General features: G+C 31.7%; 3 protein-coding genes and 1 non-coding gene across 4 annotated transcripts; 3 read left to right on the plus strand and 1 right to left on the minus strand.

Annotated features, from left to right (window-relative positions):
• Positions 1 to 5,263: 5,263 nt before the first annotated feature.
• TRNAA-AGC (transfer RNA alanine (anticodon AGC)) lies at positions 5,264 to 5,336 on the minus strand. Its single transcript has one exon. It is a non-coding gene; the product is annotated as a tRNA-Ala (tRNA).
• Positions 5,337 to 5,920: 584 nt separating this feature from the next.
• On the plus strand, positions 5,921 to 10,508 carry LOC105110024 (uncharacterized). The gene is made up of 10 exons (XM_011004921.1): positions 5,921 to 6,290; positions 8,298 to 8,351; positions 8,730 to 8,748; positions 8,903 to 8,964; positions 9,136 to 9,142; positions 9,247 to 9,308; positions 9,492 to 9,591; positions 9,674 to 9,724; positions 9,871 to 9,938; positions 10,129 to 10,508. Exons 4-10 carry the CDS (start codon positions 8,945 to 8,947, stop codon positions 10,253 to 10,255), a joined length of 435 nt encoding a protein of 144 aa, XP_011003223.1. The 5' UTR covers positions 5,921 to 6,290; positions 8,298 to 8,351; positions 8,730 to 8,748; positions 8,903 to 8,944; the 3' UTR covers positions 10,256 to 10,508.
• Positions 10,509 to 13,467: 2,959 nt separating this feature from the next.
• LOC105110049 (formin-like protein 3) lies at positions 13,468 to 17,383 on the plus strand. Its single transcript, XM_011004950.1, has 6 exons — positions 13,468 to 13,608; positions 13,755 to 13,838; positions 13,952 to 15,312; positions 15,402 to 15,598; positions 15,880 to 16,115; positions 16,325 to 17,383. Exons 1-6 carry the CDS (start codon positions 13,468 to 13,470, stop codon positions 17,180 to 17,182), a joined length of 2,877 nt encoding a protein of 958 aa, XP_011003252.1. The 3' UTR covers positions 17,183 to 17,383.
• A 1,519-nt stretch (positions 17,384 to 18,902) lies between these two features.
• LOC105110025 (mediator-associated protein 1-like) lies at positions 18,903 to 20,815 on the plus strand. The gene has a single exon (XM_011004922.1). The coding sequence runs from the start codon at positions 18,995 to 18,997 to the stop codon at positions 20,489 to 20,491; it is 1,497 nt and encodes a 498-aa protein (XP_011003224.1). The 5' UTR covers positions 18,903 to 18,994; the 3' UTR covers positions 20,492 to 20,815.
• Positions 20,816 to 21,266: the final 451 nt, after the last annotated feature.

Consider the following 21,266-nt stretch of genomic DNA (forward strand, 5'->3'; position numbering starts at 1 on the left):
AAAAGGTTCATTTTACAGCCGCAGTGCCGATCCACATAGCTAAAATATATTTTTAATTTTAAAAATTTTATATTTAATATTAAAATAATTTAAACATACTAAAAACATTAATTTTAAATAAAAAATCAATATTTTTTAAAATAACTTTTCCGCCTCAAAAACAAACAAGATACAACTTTGACTTTGTTTAGAAACGCAGTTAAAAGTTAAAACCATATTTGTTAAAAAATATATATATTTTAATATCAATTTAATATATTAATTTTAAAAATATTTTTTAAAAAAATAATATTTTAAATTATAATTACTATTATAATTTTAAACATATTTAAATTCGTGTTAATAATATTATAATAGGCATAAAAAAGAAGTGATCTCTTTTTTTTTTTCAATGAATAAAAGGAGTTTATGTGTCATGATAAAAGTGTTTGAGAAAGAGAAATTTATTTAGAAATTAAAAAAATTTAAATTTAAATATAAATTATGAAAAGAATTATAAGTAAATGGATAAATAATATATTATTTTATATAATCCTCCAACAACTCTGTTAAAATATTACTTTTTAGAAATAATAGATTTAAATATAGATTTATTAATAATATGTGTAAAACCTTCATTAGAGTATAAAAAACTCAAAAGACTTTCAAAATCTTAGAATTAGAAAATTTCGAGAATAAATTTAATTGACAAATTTTTTAATCAAAAATATATTTTATATATTTTGGAAAGAATTAGCAACTTTACAAAGTTCAGAATTTTTGCCCTTGTTCATCCAAGATGGATTCACTTTATTATAGGCTACGCAAGTCGCAAATTTTCAAAGTGTCCCTTTTCAACTTACAATCATTATGAGTAAATTATTTTCAAAGTGTCCTTTTTCAACTTTATAGTTTGGTATTATTTACAGTTTCTTGTTTTTGGTTTCAATCTTTTGTTATAATTATTTTGTTTGATTTTAAAAATTTTGACAATTAACTGTCGATTTTTAAAAATAAAATCTCTTGCTTTTGATCTATGAATTTATTTTTGTCTATAATGGATAATGTTTGAGTAGTTTTAAGTTTAATTTTTAAGATTAAGTTGCGTGCTAGAAATTTTATATTTTAGGTTCACTGTGAAAAATATTTTATATTAATATTTTATTCATTTAAATTTATGTATTTTAGTAATGGATACTTTTTAAAATATTTTTATATAAAGATATATTAAAATAATTTTTTATTTTATTTTTATCATGACTATCATAGATCAGGAAATATAAAAAAATAATTTAATTTAAAGCAAAAAAATTAATTTTTTTTAAAACAGTTTTAAAATTAAAAAAAAAACAAATAGCCTCAATATTGTAACAAAACCTTTTTACGGTTGATAAAAGAGGCTAAGAGAATGAAAATGTATGGTTATTGACATGTTTGGTATTATAATAATTTTTATTTTTAAAAATATTTTTTAAAATAATATTATTTTATGTTTTTTTATAAGCTTGATATGTTGAAATCAAACTAATAAACACGTACGAAATCATGAAAAAAACTTCAATGTCAATTTAAGTAAAAAAAAAACTTAAAACATTGAATTAAGGATTTGGAATTGCTATTGGCACAGCTTTTTCCTTTTTTTGAAATTAAAAGATGAAACTAGCCTCTCCCTTTTCTTTTAAATTTCCAGAACATAAATACATCTCCAGCTTCGAGTTCAAAGATTTATTTTCTCTTCTTTTGTCTTGGAATCGTATGGTGTGAAATTGGGATTTTAAAATTTAATTAGCTTCAAAATATAAAGAGATTTAACATTTTGAATTCTTTGCTTATATGATCATGATCATATTAGATAAAAAAATATTATAAAGAGATCACTAAATTTTTATAATTTTTATTTATATATTTTTTTATTAATACCAATATTCAGACTAGCTTATATGATTGATTCTATAAATTTTTAATAATCAAATCATATTACCAATCATCTATAACATGGGAGCAAACCCCCCACTTGTTCATGAATTTGAGCTGCCTTGAAAAGGAGATGGTGGATGGGAGATAATACCATTGATTGCAGCCTTGATTCAACGCATCTCTCCTCAGAAAAATAAAATCATAAAGGAAATAAATCAAGAGGACATAATGAATTTATTAAATAGTAACATAAAAAAAAAAAAAAGAGAGAGTCAGATTTGTAGCCAGATAGATTGTTCCATCAGCACTTTCCTTAAAGATTAAAAAAAAAAAATATTGACTGAATAATGTTTTTAATTAATTAATCCATAAATTGTCTCAGTAATTTAATAATCTAAATCTCTTTTAAGCTCGTTTATTGATTCAATTTAATAAAAGTAATTGTTGTAAAAAAAAATTAAATATTTTTTATTTAGAAATATATTAAAATAATATATTTTTATTTTTAATATTAATACATTAAAAAAATTAAAAATATAAAAAATATTAATTTATAACTAAAAAAATTCAGAACATGACAAACACTACCTAACTGAGCTAGAAATTGCTTTTGTTTTTAACATTAATGATGAGGGGCACTATTGGTAGGTGAGATATTAAAAAAGCTAAGTTGGTTAACACCTAATTCTGTTTTAAGAATAAGTTAATATATAATTAAGGAGGAGTTAATCAAGAGATTAATTGTGCCGTTGAAGTGAAGGCAAGAGAGGATATCTTGGGAATCGAGCCTGACAGGGAAGTCTGCCATGTCATCCCCTTCGGGGCGTAGCTGGCAGTACTTCTTTTGCAGGGCCATCGAACACCTTATTTTATTTCCCTCCATGTTCCTTTTATTTACATACTTGCCACTCTTTTTTTTTTCATCCTTGTTTTTATTCCAGACTTTTTCAATAATAAAAATAAAATACAGCATGGTACTGTAGGTTCGAAGGGTTCAACTCATTTCATTATTATTTTAAATTTTTTTTATTGAAACCGTGTTCAATAATTATAATTGTTGAATTAAATTATTATTTTTTATTTAATCTAGATTGGGATTTATATCTTGGATTAACTTGCATGGTTAGATTAGATTTAATAACTAGAATATTATGATTTACAACTCATATAATTAACGTTCAAAATCTAAATTATTATAGAAAAAAAGAAAATAGCATAGATTATTCTAGAAAAGAGAAAAAATCCACACTTATTCTTGACTGTTTTTTTTTTGAAGGAACAATAAGTTTTTTCTTCGAAACGGAAGATTTAACTATTTATAAATTTGTGATTTCTAAAATATAAACTTTCTCAATAAATATTTTTTATTATATATATATAAAATAAAAATTATGTGAGAAAATTTGCAATGCATTTTTTTTCCCGATGATTGTAAGTTGAATCTACAGTTTTTATTTATATGGAAAATTTCCCCTTATTTATCACCTTACGTATATAAAAAACATATAAAGATATAAAGAGTTTATTGGATAAAAAAATAAGTAATAAGTTACATTTTTTAAGTAAGAAATTACTCCTAGATAAAATTGAATTAGCATCTCGCAGAACATTTCCATTAGAAATGACAATAGATCCTACAAACACACACATGTGTGTGCAAAACACTAAAAAATACAGAGAAAATATTGTTCCTCACGCCACTGTTTATACAAAAATAAATCATTGTAAACTGTTACAGTAATTTTTTTTCTTCTAATTCTTTGTTTTTCAATCACATTTTTATGGAGTTAATGGTCAATTAAAACACATTTATTGACGAAGGATAAATATAATTTTTCAAGTCATTCTTCACATAAAAAATAAATTATTGTGAATTCTTACAATTATTTTTTTATTCCATTTTTTTTCAATTATGGCTTTATAGAGCCGAGTTAATGGTCAATTAAAATATATTTATTAATGAATGACAAGATTCAAACAAAAAGGACTAAAATAAAAACAACTACAAAAAGGGGTGGTTGTTTTAAACTTGGGACAAAACATTTATTTTGTTCTTAAAACTATTCAAATTATAAAATCTTAGCCTCTTGAAATTCATGCAATTCAATTTTAGCTTGAACTTTAATCTTTTTATTTTTTAGGCCTCAGTCTGAGAAATAAGAGAGAAAACTGTTAAATCCCAATGATAAAGAAAATATTTAATTAAGTCGACACCGATTCCAATCATAAAAAATAATAAGTTTGATGTCCATGAATTCCTTTTAATGATAAAATTTTAACCTATGTATTGCTTTTTTCTTAACTTGACTGAAATAGTAGTTTTCAATAAGGAATGAATTTTGATTTTAGGGATGTCTGTGAGCTTTCAAGCCAATTTTCAAGTTGTTGAAGGCCATGATTTTTAATATGTTTAGAGTTTTCTAATGTGTTTAGAGTGTGTTTGTTTTGGTCAAAACTTGATTGATAATGATTTTTTTTTTGAAGACATTATAACTATGATTTTTTAGTGATTAAAAGTCATTAGATTTTAAATAGAATAAATGACGTATTGTCTATTATTTAAAAAACAATTATGAAAGGATGATAAATCATTTGTCTCATAAAAAAATAGAAACAAATTAAAAATATCCAAATACATGAGCTAGTGCACTTAGGCCCTTTTCCCTTCTTTTTAATTATATATAGTTTTTTATTGGTTTTTTTTTTCAATTTGATCCATCACATTTGGATATTTATTGATTTTTCTTGTTTTATAGTTTTTGGATGAAAGTTTAATATTTTATTGATTATTGATTGGGTAATGTAATTTATTTTGGTTTGATATTTTTTTTACATGATCTCAAACAGGTGCCTTAATATTTGATTAATTTTTAATTTTACATGTGTTTATTTTAGATAAAAAATTATACATAAAAAACTTATTAAACTTAATTGAATCCATGATCTGGATTATAAATTTAATTAGTTATGAATTTGATTAGTTAACATGAAGCAAACTTTATATTTTTTTTAGGTTGAATAAATAATTCTTGATTTATTAATTAAATACATTTATAAACTTTTCAATTTACAATTAAATTTTTTATGTAAAAAAATATAAAAAATATTTTCATACCGGGAAAAAAAACACCCATTAAAATATGAAATTATAAATATTAAACATATATCAATATTAAGATGTGTTTATATTATACTATATTAAATAAAATATAAATATTTTACACATCTGTATAATACAAATATATACATCTCAGCTTAAATTGATTTCTTATTCCACACACACACACACACACATATTCAAATGTTTGAAGAAAGGTGTAGCTAGAAAGGAGTGAGTGTCAAAAGCGAAGAAGAAAAAGCCAAAACATGGAGATGCGGGGTATCGATCCCCGTACCTCTCGCATGCTAAGCGAGCGCTCTACCATCTGAGCTACATCCCCGTTATGGAGACGACATTCTTTTATTTTAGTTAAACAAAACATATTACAAATTTAAATGGCAATCGGCATTTATTGTCTATTAGCTTGACGACCTCCAAATCTTGCTTAATGCAAGTTTGGTAAATGAAAAATAATTTATTCAAATTTTGCCATTACAATCCTAGTTGGGAAAGATTGATTCAATATTCAATTTTTGTCTATAGAAGTAAGCTGCGATGAGTGCGTGAGAGAGAAATTTATTTGTGCATCATGGGGATTTATTCTTTCTAAAACAATTTAGTGCTTCAATGAAAGATGAAACATCCAATTAAAGAATTTAATAAAATAAAGTAAATAAAAAAATAAAAAAAATTATTCAGAGTATAAATAAATAACATTAAAATGTAATTTTTCTATCATTATTTATCAATACTTTGAAAATAGATTGGATAACGCGTGGATTGAGGACTTAATTGATATAAAATTTAAACCAGTCTAAATTGAAACGAAAATATATAAAAAAATAACTTAATTGATTTTTTTTAAAATGTTTTCTATTAAAATAAAATTAAAAATAACGCCTGATAGTGGGGGTATAAATCATTTTCTTCGAATGGATTAAAGCGACTATGCATTAGATCGGGTTAAATGGCTAGCCGTATCAAATGCACGTGGCAGGAAGGACACCTTGATTGCTTAATTGTTTTCTACTTTTTTCAGGGAGGAAGCTGCAATATAAATCAAAATACAAGAGCAAGATCGAATGTTTCAGTTAAAAAGGCCACTCTTTTCTCCTAATGGTTGAAGGGGGAGGGTGGTTTCCATTCCGTTGTCTGGGACATCGGAGCCTGAGCTCTTTAGGACTCGAAGCTTAAAAAATGGCGACGCTAGTTGTTTCTGATGATATATTAAGGGTTTTTGAATCTGGGTCTCCCTTGGTTTCCACAATGGTTTAAGCTTCTCCATTTTTTACAGGTAAAGAAAAGTTGCTCTCTTGGCTTTCTTTCTATTTTTTTTGTTGTTGTCAAAGATATCTTGTTGCCTGAAATTAATACTTTTACATATGCTTCTGTTATAGTTAATGGTTCTCAAATGTGTTTTTGATAAATTGTCCTGTTAAAAATCACTTTCTTTTCTTGCTTTGCTTTGCTTTGCTTTGATCACTAAGTTAATAACTAACAGGCAATTTGATTTTTTTAACCGGTTCTTGACATTAATGGTTGGTAGCTAAAATGTATTTTTGATAGAAGGTAGAAAGGTGGGTGTTTTTTGGGTCATTGAAATTTTATATGATATGATCAGCGGACTTCGCTATTATAATGAATGTTAATTGTTTGTGGAGCAAATCTCCAATCAATTCGACTTGTGCACTAATGAAACTATAGAAGTTTCCTCAAGTTCTTTGGCAATAAGCTACTTTTTATAAGGGTATCGAAATTCAGGGTTTAGGTTATAGAATGTCTGACTTTAAACATCATTTGTAAGTGTTGATAGTGCTTTTCTAGAGGTGTTTTATTAAGTGGTATTTGATTTTGGATTGTGAGGGTTCGCCTACAATTTTCTTAGCCTGTGTTTGAGTCCTAGTTTTGTGTTTCCACTTTCCGGTATTATTTGTCCTATTGCTTCAAAATCTTATAATATGGAGAAATTAATCGACGTAAAAGTTCTCTCGTCTATGCATGTAGTGAAACTTTAAAGCTTTTTCATTTTATAATTCAAAGAAATATTGATTGAAGAATACAGAGGAGATTCAGGAGCTGAATTTGCATATCCTCCTAGCATATACCTCAGGTTTCATTAGTTCGATATAGTACTCAAAGTCGATGGTCTAGAAAAAGAAAAAGGAAAAAAAAAAGAAAGAAAGAAAGAAAGAAAGAAAAAGAGATTCGTTAGACCTTAAAAGTTTATGCATATATATATATATACACACATACATACACACTCATTTTCCTTTTATGATGTGAGAATATCTTGAGGAAGTGTAAGATTCAAGTGGTCTAATTAGTGTACTGAACTAGTTTACCAGGTCTTGATAACTTTGTGATTTCAAGTGCATACAATCTATATGTTGTAAATGAAATATGCTTAAGTATTTTTACTAAGATATTCTTGAGAGTAATGCATCTTTCAGGAATTTTATAATTTGCTTCCATGCATTGCAAGTTATTCCAAATTTAGATACTTGGTTGGACATTGGTTAGCACTTCTGAGCATTTCTATATATGATTTCTCCACCGAGTTTTTATTTTTCTAAAATTTTAGTAATTATATCTGCCGGTTCTTTTATGAAATGTGCATTGTTTCTAGCACTCTAGTTAGTCTTTTATTTTTTACTTTAAATTGCGTTACGCACAAAAAAATATCCTTTCAAGTGGCCCTTCTTCTACCTAGTCTCTGCACCCAATCTATCGAAGCATGTTCTGTTGTGTATATTCTAAATTTAGAACAGCTGCATTAATTTTGGGGTTGGTGTAATTAATTCGTGCATATCTGCATTTTCTTACACCCAAAGAAAAATGCTTGCGATAAAGACGGTTATTTGAACATTTGTCACATTTCCATTACTCATATCCTCCTTTTGTAATCCCAGAGAGATTTAGTTCATTCCACCTTCTCCTTTTATATATCTCATAGTAGTTTGGGATAAATTATTTTCCCTCTTCAGTTTCTTCTCTAATTATCCCATCCATGGGTCGGAACAAGCTTCCGTTGAAGAAAATTGATAATCCCTCCCGTCGTAAATTAACATACTCAAAACGTAGAGATGGGATTATCAAGAAAGCCACTGAATTGTCTGTGCTATGTGATACAGATGTTGGTCTTTTGATGTTTTCTCCTAATGGTAGATTGACTACCTTTTCCAGCAATGGAAGGTTGATATAGAACTATTTAGTTCAGAACAATATAGATTCATGTTTTCTGTTTATTCTACTGTGATTTTCCTATGTAAATAATTTTGACAGTCTTTAAATGATTTTGTAGGATTGAAGACATCTTTCTTCGCTATTTTGACCAGTCCAATGTACTAGAAGGGCGGTGTGTCTGTTATTCTCTTCATCTTGATTCTTTGATTTATAGCCTGTTTGTTTTTTGCGTTTCAAAAGCTCTTTTGAAAAAAAATGATTTATTTTCTTTACTTCAAATTAATATTTTTTTGTTGTTTCCATATCTTTTTAACGTACTGATGTCATAAATAAATTTTTAAAAATAAAAAATATTATTTTGATGTATTTTCAAATGGAAAGCACTTTGAAAAGAAATTGCTATCATAATACCAAACAGGCTTTTAGATTTACACATATGCCTAGTTGTTTTTGGATAATGTGGATATCTTTGTTAGATTTTTACTGGGAAATTTTCAATGTCTTTTTATTAATTGTTTGTTTTATTCACAATATTTATTTTGATGTGCAGACCAGTTGAACAGGAGGGGGTAAGATCTCTCTCCCTTTTTTAGTATACTTTCTTATGTGTGTGCCTCTGTCCGTGTATACATATAAATTGTGCCTGTGTTTGGGATCCTTTTTTTTTTTTTTTGTGAAGATGATGTGTTTGAGATCTTGATTTTCCATTATTTGTTCTTTCAGTATTTGTACCAAAATCTCAAGCGCTTGAAATATGAAAGAGAAATGCTGGAAAAGATTGCAAAGTTTGATTCTCTCTCTTTCTCTCTTTCAACAAACAAACACACACACACACACACTCATGGACCATATACACAGAAACCTAAGAGTTAATTTTGTGAGAACTTTCTCTGATTAGAATTCTTTCTTTTGTCATATGGATGTTCCACTACCTTGTGCATGGAAAGAAAACTCAGGATAGAGGTAACTTTTTGAAACACATTTTTCTAGATTGTTTTCTTACAAACTCTACTTGAAACATGATGAAATTATTTTATTTTTTGAACTGTTTATTTATGGCTTAATAGGCGCTTCAGGAGAAACTCCATGAAATCAGCCAGAAACTACAAGAGAGACAAGAAAAGATGAGGCCAGTATTCTTTTTTTTTTTAATTGTTTTTGCATGGTTAACCAAGCCTGTAATTTAAATCTTCTATTCATCCCATTTTTTTATTTTTATATATGAACAAGTAAATGATAACTCAATAACATAAATCTTTTTTTTCATTGATAATAAACATTGCTGTATTCTTCTTTATTATATAAAAAACAGGTCTTACAATCCAGATGTGGTGAATATCAACTCAGTTCATGATACCAATGAGCACCGACAATTTCTTAATGATGCAATTCGAAATATGGAAAAGCTAAAAGTGGGTACACGTTTCCCCTGTCAATTATGTAGTCCCATTTCAACTTTATTAAAACTAACAATTTCCTTACCCTTCTTCTTAGATGGAGATTTTACATGAACCTTTAGACCTTCAGATGTCTGGGTGTTTTCAGGTAATTTGAGAGGGAGAACGGCAGGGGCGGTAGAAATGGGGAGCACAAACTGGAAAATGCTCACAAAAGCTTCTGCATTGTTCATCTTGCATTACTTTTGATGTTTATCTAATCTGTGCTGTTTCATTCTGTATTTTTGTTCCTAGGTGCCTCCTGCTGCTACCAGGGATGCTCATTTGACTGCTGACGAGCTTGTGGATGCCAATGGAAACTGGTAATTTGTGGTCGTAATTTCTTAACTTAATCAAAATCTGGTAGCTTTGGGCATCTGACAAGCACATTTGAGCATTGGGTCATGCATGTTAACTCCTCCTTTGTAAACCATATCAAGAACGAGTTAAAAGAAAATAGTGCACCCAGATTATCATTTGTAAATTAATTTCTTGCAATTTTGTTTCATGTAGGAATCCACCGCAGGATGACCATCAACCTAAAGAGGCACACTTGCCTGTTGGTCCACACCTGAGCCTCGAGTACCTTAGAACTCAAAAGCACTGGAACCTTCAAAGTCGTGGGCAGGGCAATGTCTGAGATTAGACACCAAGTGAGGAGAGTTTTATTGTTAGGGTCCTTCATCCAAGTTTTATTATGGCTTATATTAATAAGATCATCAGCTTCTGTAGTTTACCATGATATGGGTTTTAGCAGAAGCTGTCGCATGCGTGTTTTCCTTAAGAACTTCGGATTCTACTCTTGTTTGAAGTTTGGAACTTGAATAATGTTGGATGTTGCAATTTACATGGATTTGTTGTTTCTTTATGCATGAGTTTGAGCTTTGTGATAAGCATGTCATTTTCATTGAAGATGTCAGCAGGTTACATGGAACATGTTGTCAAGATTTATGGCAATCTTACTGAAAGATTCTTCCCAAAAATCTCAACCATTGGATTAAATAGATTAGTGGGAAGAATTACTGGTAAAATTAGCATCACTTTGTTGATTCCTTAACATTAGCATCTATCTCTATGTCACAATCAGGATAGATTCTTTTATTAATGACCTATTAAGAAAGATAGTTACAAGGTTTGGGAAGTTCTTCCAGGGTAACACGATTTTTAATTTTATTGTTATCAGTTACAGACTAGAGGTTAAGGGAATTATATAGAGAACATTGCAGACTTTTTGCCTTTCCTAAAACCCTATATCTTTCAAACAAACTTTGCTCCTGAGATTGACCTCTAACATCATGCTTTAAGTCACATTTTGCTGCAAGATTTTATAATTTGTTGGGGTAGCAGAGAATAGGTCTGCACATCAGGATACTTCCATAGCAAGCGCAAGTCATCTGTGTTTGTTTCCTTTTCCTTTTTCTAGTCAATTTCAATTTACCCCTTAAGGTTTAGGGTAAATTTGGTTTCACCTCCTGATGTTTCAATTGTATCAATTCCCCCCTAAAGTCTCAATATCGAAGCAGCAAACAATTTTTTTTTATTTTTTTTGGAAATTATAAAAAATAATAGAATATATATCAAACTGCAATTATATATAAAAAAACACAGAGTTCAATTTTGTATCTTATATTTCTAAACATATATGATGATGTATGTGGCCTCGTTTGAAGGTAAAAAAGTGATCTCATCAAAGCATTTTAAGAGAGTTCTGTTTTGATTAAATTTCAAAAGTTTATGGACTAAAGAGACCTTTTCTATGAGTTTAGGTAGCATGGAAAGAAACAATGGCACACGATTGAAACTTAAAGAAAGTATTTACATAATTGAAACATGAGGGGGGAAATTGGATTTGCTTCAAACTTGAAGGGGGCAATTGACCATTTTGTTTTCTCTTTTCTTTTTTCCGGGAGAATCTGTGTTGTAGTTGAATCTATCTACTGCTGTTGTTTCTATTTTTTATTTATAACAATGCCTCTGTTTTTGCTATTAATTCCCATGATTTACTAAACTTTCCATAACCCAAATCATATCATGCCTAATACTTAATTATTTTCCATTGATGGCACAATCTAAATCTAAAAAATATCTTGAATATTTTGTCACCCCCCGGTCGTATCAATTATTTTTATCATCAAAAAAATGTTCTAAGCATTCTTATTTTTTTTTTAAGTAAATGGGAGTTCGGCTTGATTTAATTAAATATATTTAATAAATTTAAAGATAATTTGAATAACTAATGAAAATATAACTTGATTAAAAAAACTTTAAGATGATATGTTTTTTTTTTTAAATTAAGATGATAATATATTAGATTGGCTCGATTAATATAAGTTAACTTAACAAATTTACGAACTAGGTCATGAAATTATAATAACTTTATATAAAACAAATTAAAACAAATTATTAAACTTGATTTTTAATTAATTTAATGATAAAAAAAGAAATTGAGAAAAAATTAATTAAAAAAGATAAAAAAAAAAGCTCAAGTCAACTCAAATTAATCTGTAAAATCTATAACTTGAGTTATAAGATCAAAATAACTCCATAAAAAGCAAATTAAAATAAATTATAAAAATCAATTTTTAATCAATTTAATATTAAAAAATTAATTAAAAAAAATAAAAAAATAAAATAATCCAAATTAACCCACCAAATTCATAATTCAAATAATAAAATTAAAATAATCTCATAAAAAAATCAAAAACACCATTGCTTGTCATTTTATTTTTTTAACAATAACAATATAACTTACCGAGTTCATACAGCTAATGAAAATCTTTTGTTCTTAATGAGGAAATAAACAACTTTTGGACTATTTGTGTTTGTTTGCTGGTTTTAAACTAGGAAATAAGCAATTGTTTTAAAATAATTTTTTTTATATTTTTTAAATTAAAAATACTCGAAACTTTCCCTCGAGTCCAACTATCTTCTTCTTCTTCTTCTTCTTTTTTCCTGTCATAAAACACTAATCGTACGCTATTTGTATCTTGAAAGATTTGATTACTCATTGTGCCTGCTAATTACACAAATGGGGCAAATCCTCTGCTTTAAAGAGGAGATCCCAAAATGCAAATACTTTCCTCCTTGAATCGTGGAATTATCAAATCAAATGAGCTTAGAATATGAGATTCAGAATCAAATTAAAAACTAAAACTAAAATCTCTGCTATAAAAGGGATGAACTTACAGAATTTTGCCAATAAAGAATAATCCCAAGTCTTATTCTTAAAAACCATAGTGATCTCCTTAAAACTAAATAATAAATTATGGATAATCGTCAATCTACTAAAAAAAAAAACCCCAAAAAAAGGTGTCCCACATTGTTCTCCTCACGTCCCTCTACGCGTCAACTCTTCCTTCCCTCCCCCGAAAAACATGAAACATTCGAATGAAGTAGATACTTGAGAAAATAATCAACAAAAGCCTATTCTATAATCTTTCATGTTTTTTTCCCCCCTTCTTTTTACAATTTCTTAGGATCCAAAACCATTAATTCCATCTTCCACATCCATTTTTGTTACCTTCATGTTATTGTGGCTCTTCAGTTGCTTTTAACACGACATTTGCCTACCTTCGACGTCAAGTTTTGACACAAACGTTGCTGCTGCTGCTGCTCTAATCTGATTTGAGAAATTAAGATTGATAAACACCATATAGTTACTGGGATATTCTCGAAGTTGATGCAGGAAAGATTTTTTGGGAGATAAAAAGGATACAGCAATCTGCTTTCCGCATGGTGGCATATATGCTATATATAGAAGAACAACATCTCATGTTTTCTGCCTTTGGGTTGCATAAGTATCCGATGTAATGAAAAGGCTAATATGTGAATGGAGTGTTGATTTGAGAGGAAATGGAATTGAGAAGACTGAGAGCAGGTTATGCAATTGTTTATGTCATTCTTCTTTGTACATTGGCAATGGGGAGTATAGAGGGCAAAAGGAGAGCAGATATGCTTTTTGGCAATTGTGATCCTGAGCTAAAGGAAAAAATGGTATGTTGGCCTTTTTTTTGTTTCTTTTTTGTGTCTGAAAAATGCTTGTTTTTCTTCCTTTTCTGAGTCGTTCAATGATTAATGATGGTAGACGGAAAATTATATGGCTTCAAAATTCAGACTCTTCTGTAGCATGTCGATTTTAGGTGGTATGGCTTGCAAATTTATGTTTTGGTTCCAAGGTTCAGAAGCAGATTGTTGCAAATGTGCTTGTGGTAGCAGGAGATAAAGTGTGATTAGGAAGAGGTGAAACTGTGGATTGAACATAGAATATTTGGTATTATTGTTTTGACATAGGATTGAGTTCTTCTCTCTGGTTTTTAATGAAATATTATATTTTCAGGAAGAACAAGCATGGATTCATTGCTGGAAGGAATTGGTAGATAGGAATGGCTCTTTCGAAGATTTCGATTTAGATATGCTGCAGGAAGCTAATTTTGAGTTGAAATCAAGATTGCTCACAAAAGAAAACATCGATAAATCCTTAAGTGTTCTATCACCGAAAATGAAACAAGAACTTCTGGATTATTGTTTAAGAGAGAAAAATCTTCACTTTTCTTACCATGGAGATAGTTCTAGACATTCTTTCATCGAGTGTGTTAAGTTTCTTTTACATTTGTGTAATAGTCACAGAGGATATCTAGCTAGCAATACTCATCGACAGACAAAACCAAGCCTTACTCCATCAGCGCCTGCAGCAGCATCCCCAGGTTATGGTTCAGCACCATTCAATCTAGCAGCTGTCAGCTCTTCATCTCCAAGGAGATTGACCCTTTCGTTCTTTGAAAAGAAATTGTATCGCCTACAAGATATGAGTGACTCACCTCCTCCTCCATCACCAGGAAAACATTCTCCACCCAGTTCACATTTTCATAAACAAGTTCCTCCACCACCAGTGCATAAGGGCGTTGATCAGAATCTTATTGTTGCTGTTGCTGCGACTGCAGCAGGAACATTTTGTTTCGTTGCGACACTCTTCATTTGCTGGTGCTGTTGTAAGGAACATTTTGTTTCGTTGCGACGCTCTTCATTTGCTGGTGCTGTTGTAGGGGTAGTAGCAACAAAATTGGCCCTGGAGGTGGAAAAAGAGATGAGAGGCCTCTTCTGCACTTCAATCTGTCTAATAGTAATGCATTTTCAGGACCCCGGCTTGTCATTGATTCATTGTAATAGTTATTTTCTGAAGAATGTACTAATTATGAGTCAACTTTATCTTCTCTTTTCAGCTACTTCTCAAAGTTCTTTTAGCTTAGGAAATTCCAGTTCCAAAGAGCACAGTTCTAATAGTGGAAACACTACGTTCCAAAGCAATTTGTCAACGAAATATGGAAATCATGATTCCTCTCTGGCAGACGCACCATCAGTAGAAGCTCATGCAGGAGAAGCACTCCCTCCTCTAAAACCTCCTCCTGGAAGAACTCCTGCTCCTCCACCTCCTAGACCGCCGCCGCCACCACCACCTCCGGTTGCTGCTCCTCGTCCCCCGGTGCCTCCAAAAGTTGGTCGTGCTCCACCAGTTCCTCCTTCTAAAGGCAAGTTGAAGCCTTCCCCCCTTGGACCACATCGCGAGAATCCCAGCGAGGGAGATGATCTTGATAGTGAAGAAGCTCCAAAAGCCAAGCTAAAACCATTCTTTTGGGATAAGGTTGTGGCCAACCCTGATCACTCAATGGTTTGGGATGAGATCAGTTCCGGTTCATTCCAGTAAGCTACAAATCTCACTTGACCTCAATTTTAGTTCTGCAAGCTATTTTCTTCTGTTGAATCATCCATTAAACATTCCCACCTTACAGGTTCAGTGAGGAGATGATAGAGTCATTATTCGGTTATAATTCTGTGGATAACAATAAAAATGATCGCAAGAGAGATCCATCTGAACCTTCAATCCAGTATATTCAGATCATCAATCCAAGGAAAGCACAAAATCTATCCATTCTTCTACGAGCACTGAATGTGACTACCGAAGAAGTCCTTAATGCTTTGCAAGAAGGTGATCTCCATTTCCTTGTGGTCTCTAACAATGAGTTTCATCAGACAATTTCTTCTTTATGGTTACTATTTTTGTCACTTGTAAAGGAGTTATATACATAACTTTGAAAACCACCCAGCATTGGAATTTCATTAAGCAAAATATGATAAGATTTATTTGGCTAATTCAAATAAAAAATGTAAAGATAATAGGAAAATAAATGAGGGTTTAAATGATCAGCTGTTAATACACTTGTGTTTCAGCACAAGGGACCTTATGCTTAATTGTTTACCAATGATCAGGTAATGAGCTACCAGTGGAGCTCCTTCAAACATTGCTGAAGATGGCACCGACATCAGAAGAGGAGTTGAAGCTTAGGTTATATGCTGATGACATCTCTCAGCTAGGTCCTGCAGAGCGTTTCCTCAAAGTCTTGGTAGAAATACCATTTGCTTTCAGACGAATAGAGGCATTAATATTCATGAGTGCTCTACGGGAAGAAGTTTCAGGCCTTAAAGAGTCCTTTGCAACTCTTGAGGTGAGAGATCAGATGTACAGATTTTCATAATGCACATAACATGTTTCATAGAGTTCTGATAGATTATCCATCTGTTTGTAAAGACATGCATGGTCGGTTGAGACAAGGTTCACTTGTTCTTCTGTTGTCCTAATTAATCCGAGAGTATATTAGTTTTTTTCTGGGATCCTCTGTAAGTCTAATTAAGATTACTCCTACACAAATGACAGGTGGCTTGCAACAAACTCAGAAACAGCAGGCTATTTCTGAAACTCCTAGAGGCAGTTCTTAAAACTGGTAACCGAATGAATGATGGTACATACCGCGGTGGAGCACAGGCATTCAAACTTGACACGCTCTTGAAACTTTCTGATGTCAAGGGAATAGATGGAAAAACTACACTCTTACACTTTGTCGTTCAGGAGATCATTCGCTCTGAAGGCATTCGTGCTGTGCGCACAGCAAGACCCAGCCTGAGCTTCTCAAGTGTGAAGTCAGATGAATATATTGACAATGCTAACCCAGCATCAGCAGAGCACTACCGAAACCTTGGTCTTCAAGTGGTATCAGGTTTAAGCACTGAACTTGAAGATGTAAGAAAGGCAGCGATCATAGACGCTAATGTTCTAACATCTACAGTGTCGAAACTTAACCAATCATTAACAAAAACTAAGGCTTTCCTAGACTCTGACTTGAAGAGTTTGGGAGAAGACGGTGAATTCTATCATGCATTGGCTAGCTTTTTGGAGCGTGCAGAGTCTGAAATGTCAAGCATGTCAGAAGAAGAAAGGAGGATAACGGCTCTGGTGAAGAGCACAGCAGACTATTTTCATGGGAATGCAGGAATGGATGAAGGTTTGCGTTTGTTTACAATTGTACGAGATTTCTTGATAATGATAGATAAGACATGTAAAGAGGTGAGAGATGACAGAGCAAAGAGGCCAATTACGACAACCAAAAAAGAGGTTCGGGAAGTGAAAGCAACAAACAGCCAGAAACCTGAAAATGCAATTCAGAAACTGTTTCCAGCAATTGTCGGAAGGCGAGCTGATGATTCCAGTTCAGATGATGAGAGCCCATCTCCTTAGCCTTACAAGCTTCTATTGTCTCTAGAACTTATTCAGGTGGCTTGGAATCTTCGAAGGCACGACAGCCTGGATTAGGCATAATTCGCAGAAATCTTCCCGACCTCTGTCTAGTCTGCAGGAGCACAAGACCTTGATTTTCCTCTTCAAATGTTTTCTGAGAGACTGTTATAACCTGATGAAAGTTTTTGATCATAGAGATAGAAAGAGGATTGATTCCGAATTTGTCTCGGAAGGCACAACGTTTCTCTTGTACAGCTGATGCAGTATTACTGTAGTTAATGACTTGTTTCTGTGAATTCTATGCATTCAATCCATAGTTTTTCATGATTGTGTCTCCTACCAGGCTGCAATTCTTGATTAATGGGAAATTTTTCTCTTATAGCACACAGAGTTATGCCACTGAACAGACCTGGAGACAATCTTCCAATCTTCGAATGGGGTAAATATTCTTCACCACATTATCCACTTCTTCCATTGAAATTCAAAGAAACTGAAAAGGTTGCAGAATCTCCGAAGCCTATCTTCTTGTGCAATCGACAGGTATGAAGTTCACTTTTTTACGCAGAACTTAGAGAAGGTTATTTGGCATACCGTTAGAAACAGAACAGACAAAGGCAATAGCATACCATTAGTCCATTACAGGTTATTTGGCAATAAATAGAGTTAAAATGCTTTTAACCAGTCAAGGAGATTGAACCAGGCGTGGAGTAGAATTGCCTTAAACCAGGCAAGAAATAAATGTAGTTGACTTCGGCTTTCGGATGTCCACAATAATTCGGCCGGTCCATCTTTTGGAAGCCCAAACTTCACTTTCACAGCATATTTACAGGCTAGTGTTTGGAATTCGGCAGCCCTTGTTTTTTTTTTTTTTTAATGTTTTAAAAATATTTAAAAATTTAAATATTTTTTATTAATTTTAAATTAATATATTTTTAGTATTTTTAAATTATTTTGATATTCTTATATAAAAATAATTTTTTTTTAAAAAAAAATTATTAACATATTTAAATATAAAAAACTATTTGAAAAATAATCATAACTACACTTTAAAACAAACTTGAAATTTAAATAGAATTTAAAATTATTTTTTTTATTTAATTTTTAATTTTTTGATAATAACCTATTAAAATAATTAAAAATTTAATTTGAAGATTAAAAAAAAAATATTCATCCTATCCAAAAAAATTAAAATTTTTAATTTAAATAAAAAAAAAACATATTTTTATATTTTGATAGATACAATAAGTTTATTTAAAAAAATTTAGGCTTAAAGTTTAACCCAAGCTTGATTTTAAGTTAAATTATATAATATATTAACCCATTCTAAAGTTTAATAAATTGAATTATCTGTTAAAATTAAATCTAAAACCACCAACATTGAAATAAAAACCCACTTAATTTTAATAAAAAAGGTCTTTTTTTTTTGTTTTTAAATTATTCACTGAGTCCCAGAACATGTTTCACTATCAGTTTCAATGAAAATTTTGAGATTAAATCTTTATTTTGTATTTTTTTTCAAATGAAAACGTGATCATTTAATTTAATTATCATTCAATCATTTAAATATCAAAAACATTTTAAAGTTGAACAACACATATTATTCTCGAACATTTAATTCTATAATCATTAAAATAAAATACAATTTAACTTTTTGTAACAAAAAGAACAAAAATAAGAGAAATAATTTTAAGAAATGATGACCTAAATCCCCCATAAACCCTAAAAACCAACGCTACTCATAGTCTATATAAATTAGACACAACCTCCCTCCCACGGCAGTCACTGTCTATATTACTTAAAATAAAAATCCTCATGGCTCGAAGACGCCCCTTTGAAGTCGCCCCACCTGCCGTTTCGTCTTCCGAGGAAGAAGAAGAAACCGATGACGAAGAAGAAACTCCAAAAGGCACCGTCCAAGCCCAGCAAGACAGCACTGGTGAGAAACAAAACGATAACGAAAATGGCAGTGAAGACGACAACGACGACGACGACGACAATGATGATGAAGAGGAGAAAGAGAAACCCAATCTGCTGCCCTCCAAACCTTCGAAACCCGACTCGGAGTCCGCCTCAGAAACTGACTCGGAAGACACCGAGTCAACTCAGCCACCGTCACCTTCTCTTTCTGGCTTTACAATCAAGCCCATTTCGCCAAAGCGCAAACCCGGCCCAAAACTCGAGCGGCCCAAGAAGGAGAATGATGGAGAGGACAAGAAAACTAAGAGGGGAGCTGGAGCGGGGGGTGGGGGGCCTCAACGTTTATGGAGCGATGAAGATGAGATTGTGATGTTAAATGGCATGGTTGAGTACCAGATTGAGAAAGGGAAAAACCCTTTTGCGGATAATGGTGATTTCCATGGATTTGTGAAGAAATCGCTCAATGTTGATGCTACTAATAATCAGTTTTTGGATAAAATCAGGAGGTTGAAGAAGAAGTATTTTACTGATGTGGAGAAGAATGAGAAAGAGATAGATGAGATTTTTAGTAAACCGCATGATTTGGAGTGTGTGGAGCTTGCAAAGAAAATATGGGGTGCTGGTGGTATTGAGATGGGAAAAAAGGGCAACTTTAATAAGAAGAGTGGAAAAAATGTTAGCAGTGGTGGTGAAGGAGAAGGAGGAGGTGGTGTTGGAGGAGGAGGGATTACTTTGGCCTTGCCGAAAAAGGGGAACGAGGAAGCGAATGGGGAGAAAGGGAAGCTGAGTGTGAACAAGGGGAAGAGGGGTTCGAACGAGGAAGTGAAAGTAGAAGGAAAGGAAGGGGATTTGAAGAAGAAAAGGCAGGGTTTGGATGGGGAGGCTGACGAGGGAGTGGCGGGGAATGTGAAGAAGGGGAAGAGGGGTTTGAGTGAGGAAGTTAATGGAGAAGGGAAGGGAAAGGGTGTAAAAAGGGAGAAGCGGGCCGCTGATGAGGAGATGAGTGGACAAGGAGAAGAGGTGAATGTGATTGTGAAGAAGCAAAGGAGGTTGGTGAATGATGAAATTAATGGAGGAGGGATGGAGTTGAGTGTGAAGAAGCGAAATGCGGTGGCAAATGAGGAACTGGATAGAGAAGAGGCGGGGAGTGAGGATTTTTGGGATAAGTATCCGTATTTGCGCTTAGCATTGGACGGTGAAATTTTGCCTGAGTATTTGAAGGAGAGAACAATTTTGGCGCTGGGGATGGTTGGAGAGGAAAAGTTGGTGGAGTTGGAAAGAGAATGGAGGAGTTTGATGAAAGCAAAGTTGGAGTTTATCGTGATGCAAAAGGACTTGATTGCAAAACAAATCAAGTTGAGTTTGGAGGCTATGAACTCTCAGGACTCTTAGGGTGATTTTTGTTAAGAAAGGAGAACAAATTTTGGGTGGTACCAAGTTTTGGTTGGGGATTTTGAAAAGGTTTTTGTTTTTTGTTTCTTTGGGCTATATGTGACGGGTTAGCTGGAGATACAGATTGGTCCTTAGCAGGCATCATGTTTTTCTGGTTCAGTTGCACGGAACTATGGTTTTTAAAATCGAATCAGGTTTTGCTCTATTTTCTGGTGGATATCAACATATCCATTGTCTGTCAGCTTGTGTTGATTTAAATCTAATCAGTTTTTGCTCTATATTTGGTGATATCAATATACCTATTGTCTTTCAGCTTGTGTTGAATTCCTTGCAATCTATTATTTTTCTGAGAACGTGTTCAGTCATAAGGAAAGGAACTGGTATGCCTTTGGCAAAAGATGAAACTTTTAGGCAAGAACCTTGATATTCTAGACCCCAGATAACAGTTCAACTGAATTGTAATCCCACTTGCATTTTAAGCCTGATTTATGGCTGTCCTGTACATGTATCTTTGAAACTGTGTTTGGGAAGAAAGAAACAGGTGAGATTGCAATTCTTTGTGACTCTGAGACTTGAGAGTAACAGTTTTTGCTTTCTCCCTGTGCTTTTGAGTTTCAGAGAATTCATGTGCTTTTGAGTTTAAGAGAATTCAGGGGTGGAGCAATGTTTTTTTTCAAGTTTTTTTTTTCCCCATAAATGTGTTAAAATAATATATTTTTTATTTTTTAAATTTATTTTTAATATCAACATATCAAAAATTTAAAATAATATAAAA

The sequence above is a fragment of the Populus euphratica genome, unplaced genomic scaffold, assembly GCF_000495115.2.
Source record: "Populus euphratica unplaced genomic scaffold, PopEup_1.0 scaffold431.1, whole genome shotgun sequence".
NCBI classification, from domain to species: Eukaryota; Viridiplantae; Streptophyta; class Magnoliopsida; order Malpighiales; family Salicaceae; genus Populus; species Populus euphratica.

Bases quoted from the DNA above. Each gene is read 5' to 3' on its own strand.
- LOC105110024 (XM_011004921.1), top strand. From the start codon at position 8,945: ATGCTGGAAAAGATTGCAAA. The intron at 9,309-9,491 runs GCCAGTATTCTT...TATAAAAAACAG, and splicing joins GAGAGACAAGAAAAGATGAG to GTCTTACAATCCAGATGTGG. The intron at 9,592-9,673 runs GTGGGTACACGT...CCTTCTTCTTAG, and splicing joins GAAATATGGAAAAGCTAAAA to ATGGAGATTTTACATGAACC.
- LOC105110049 (XM_011004950.1), top strand. From the start codon at position 13,468: ATGGAATTGAGAAGACTGAGAGCAGGTTATGCAATTGTTTATGTCATT. The intron at 13,839-13,951 runs GTGTGATTAGGA...TTATATTTTCAG, and splicing joins TTGTGGTAGCAGGAGATAAA to GAAGAACAAGCATGGATTCA. The intron at 15,313-15,401 runs GTAAGCTACAAA...CCCACCTTACAG, and splicing joins ATCAGTTCCGGTTCATTCCA to GTTCAGTGAGGAGATGATAG.
- LOC105110025 (XM_011004922.1), top strand. From the start codon at position 18,995: ATGGCTCGAAGACGCCCCTTTGAAGTCGCCCCACCTGCCGTTTCGTCT.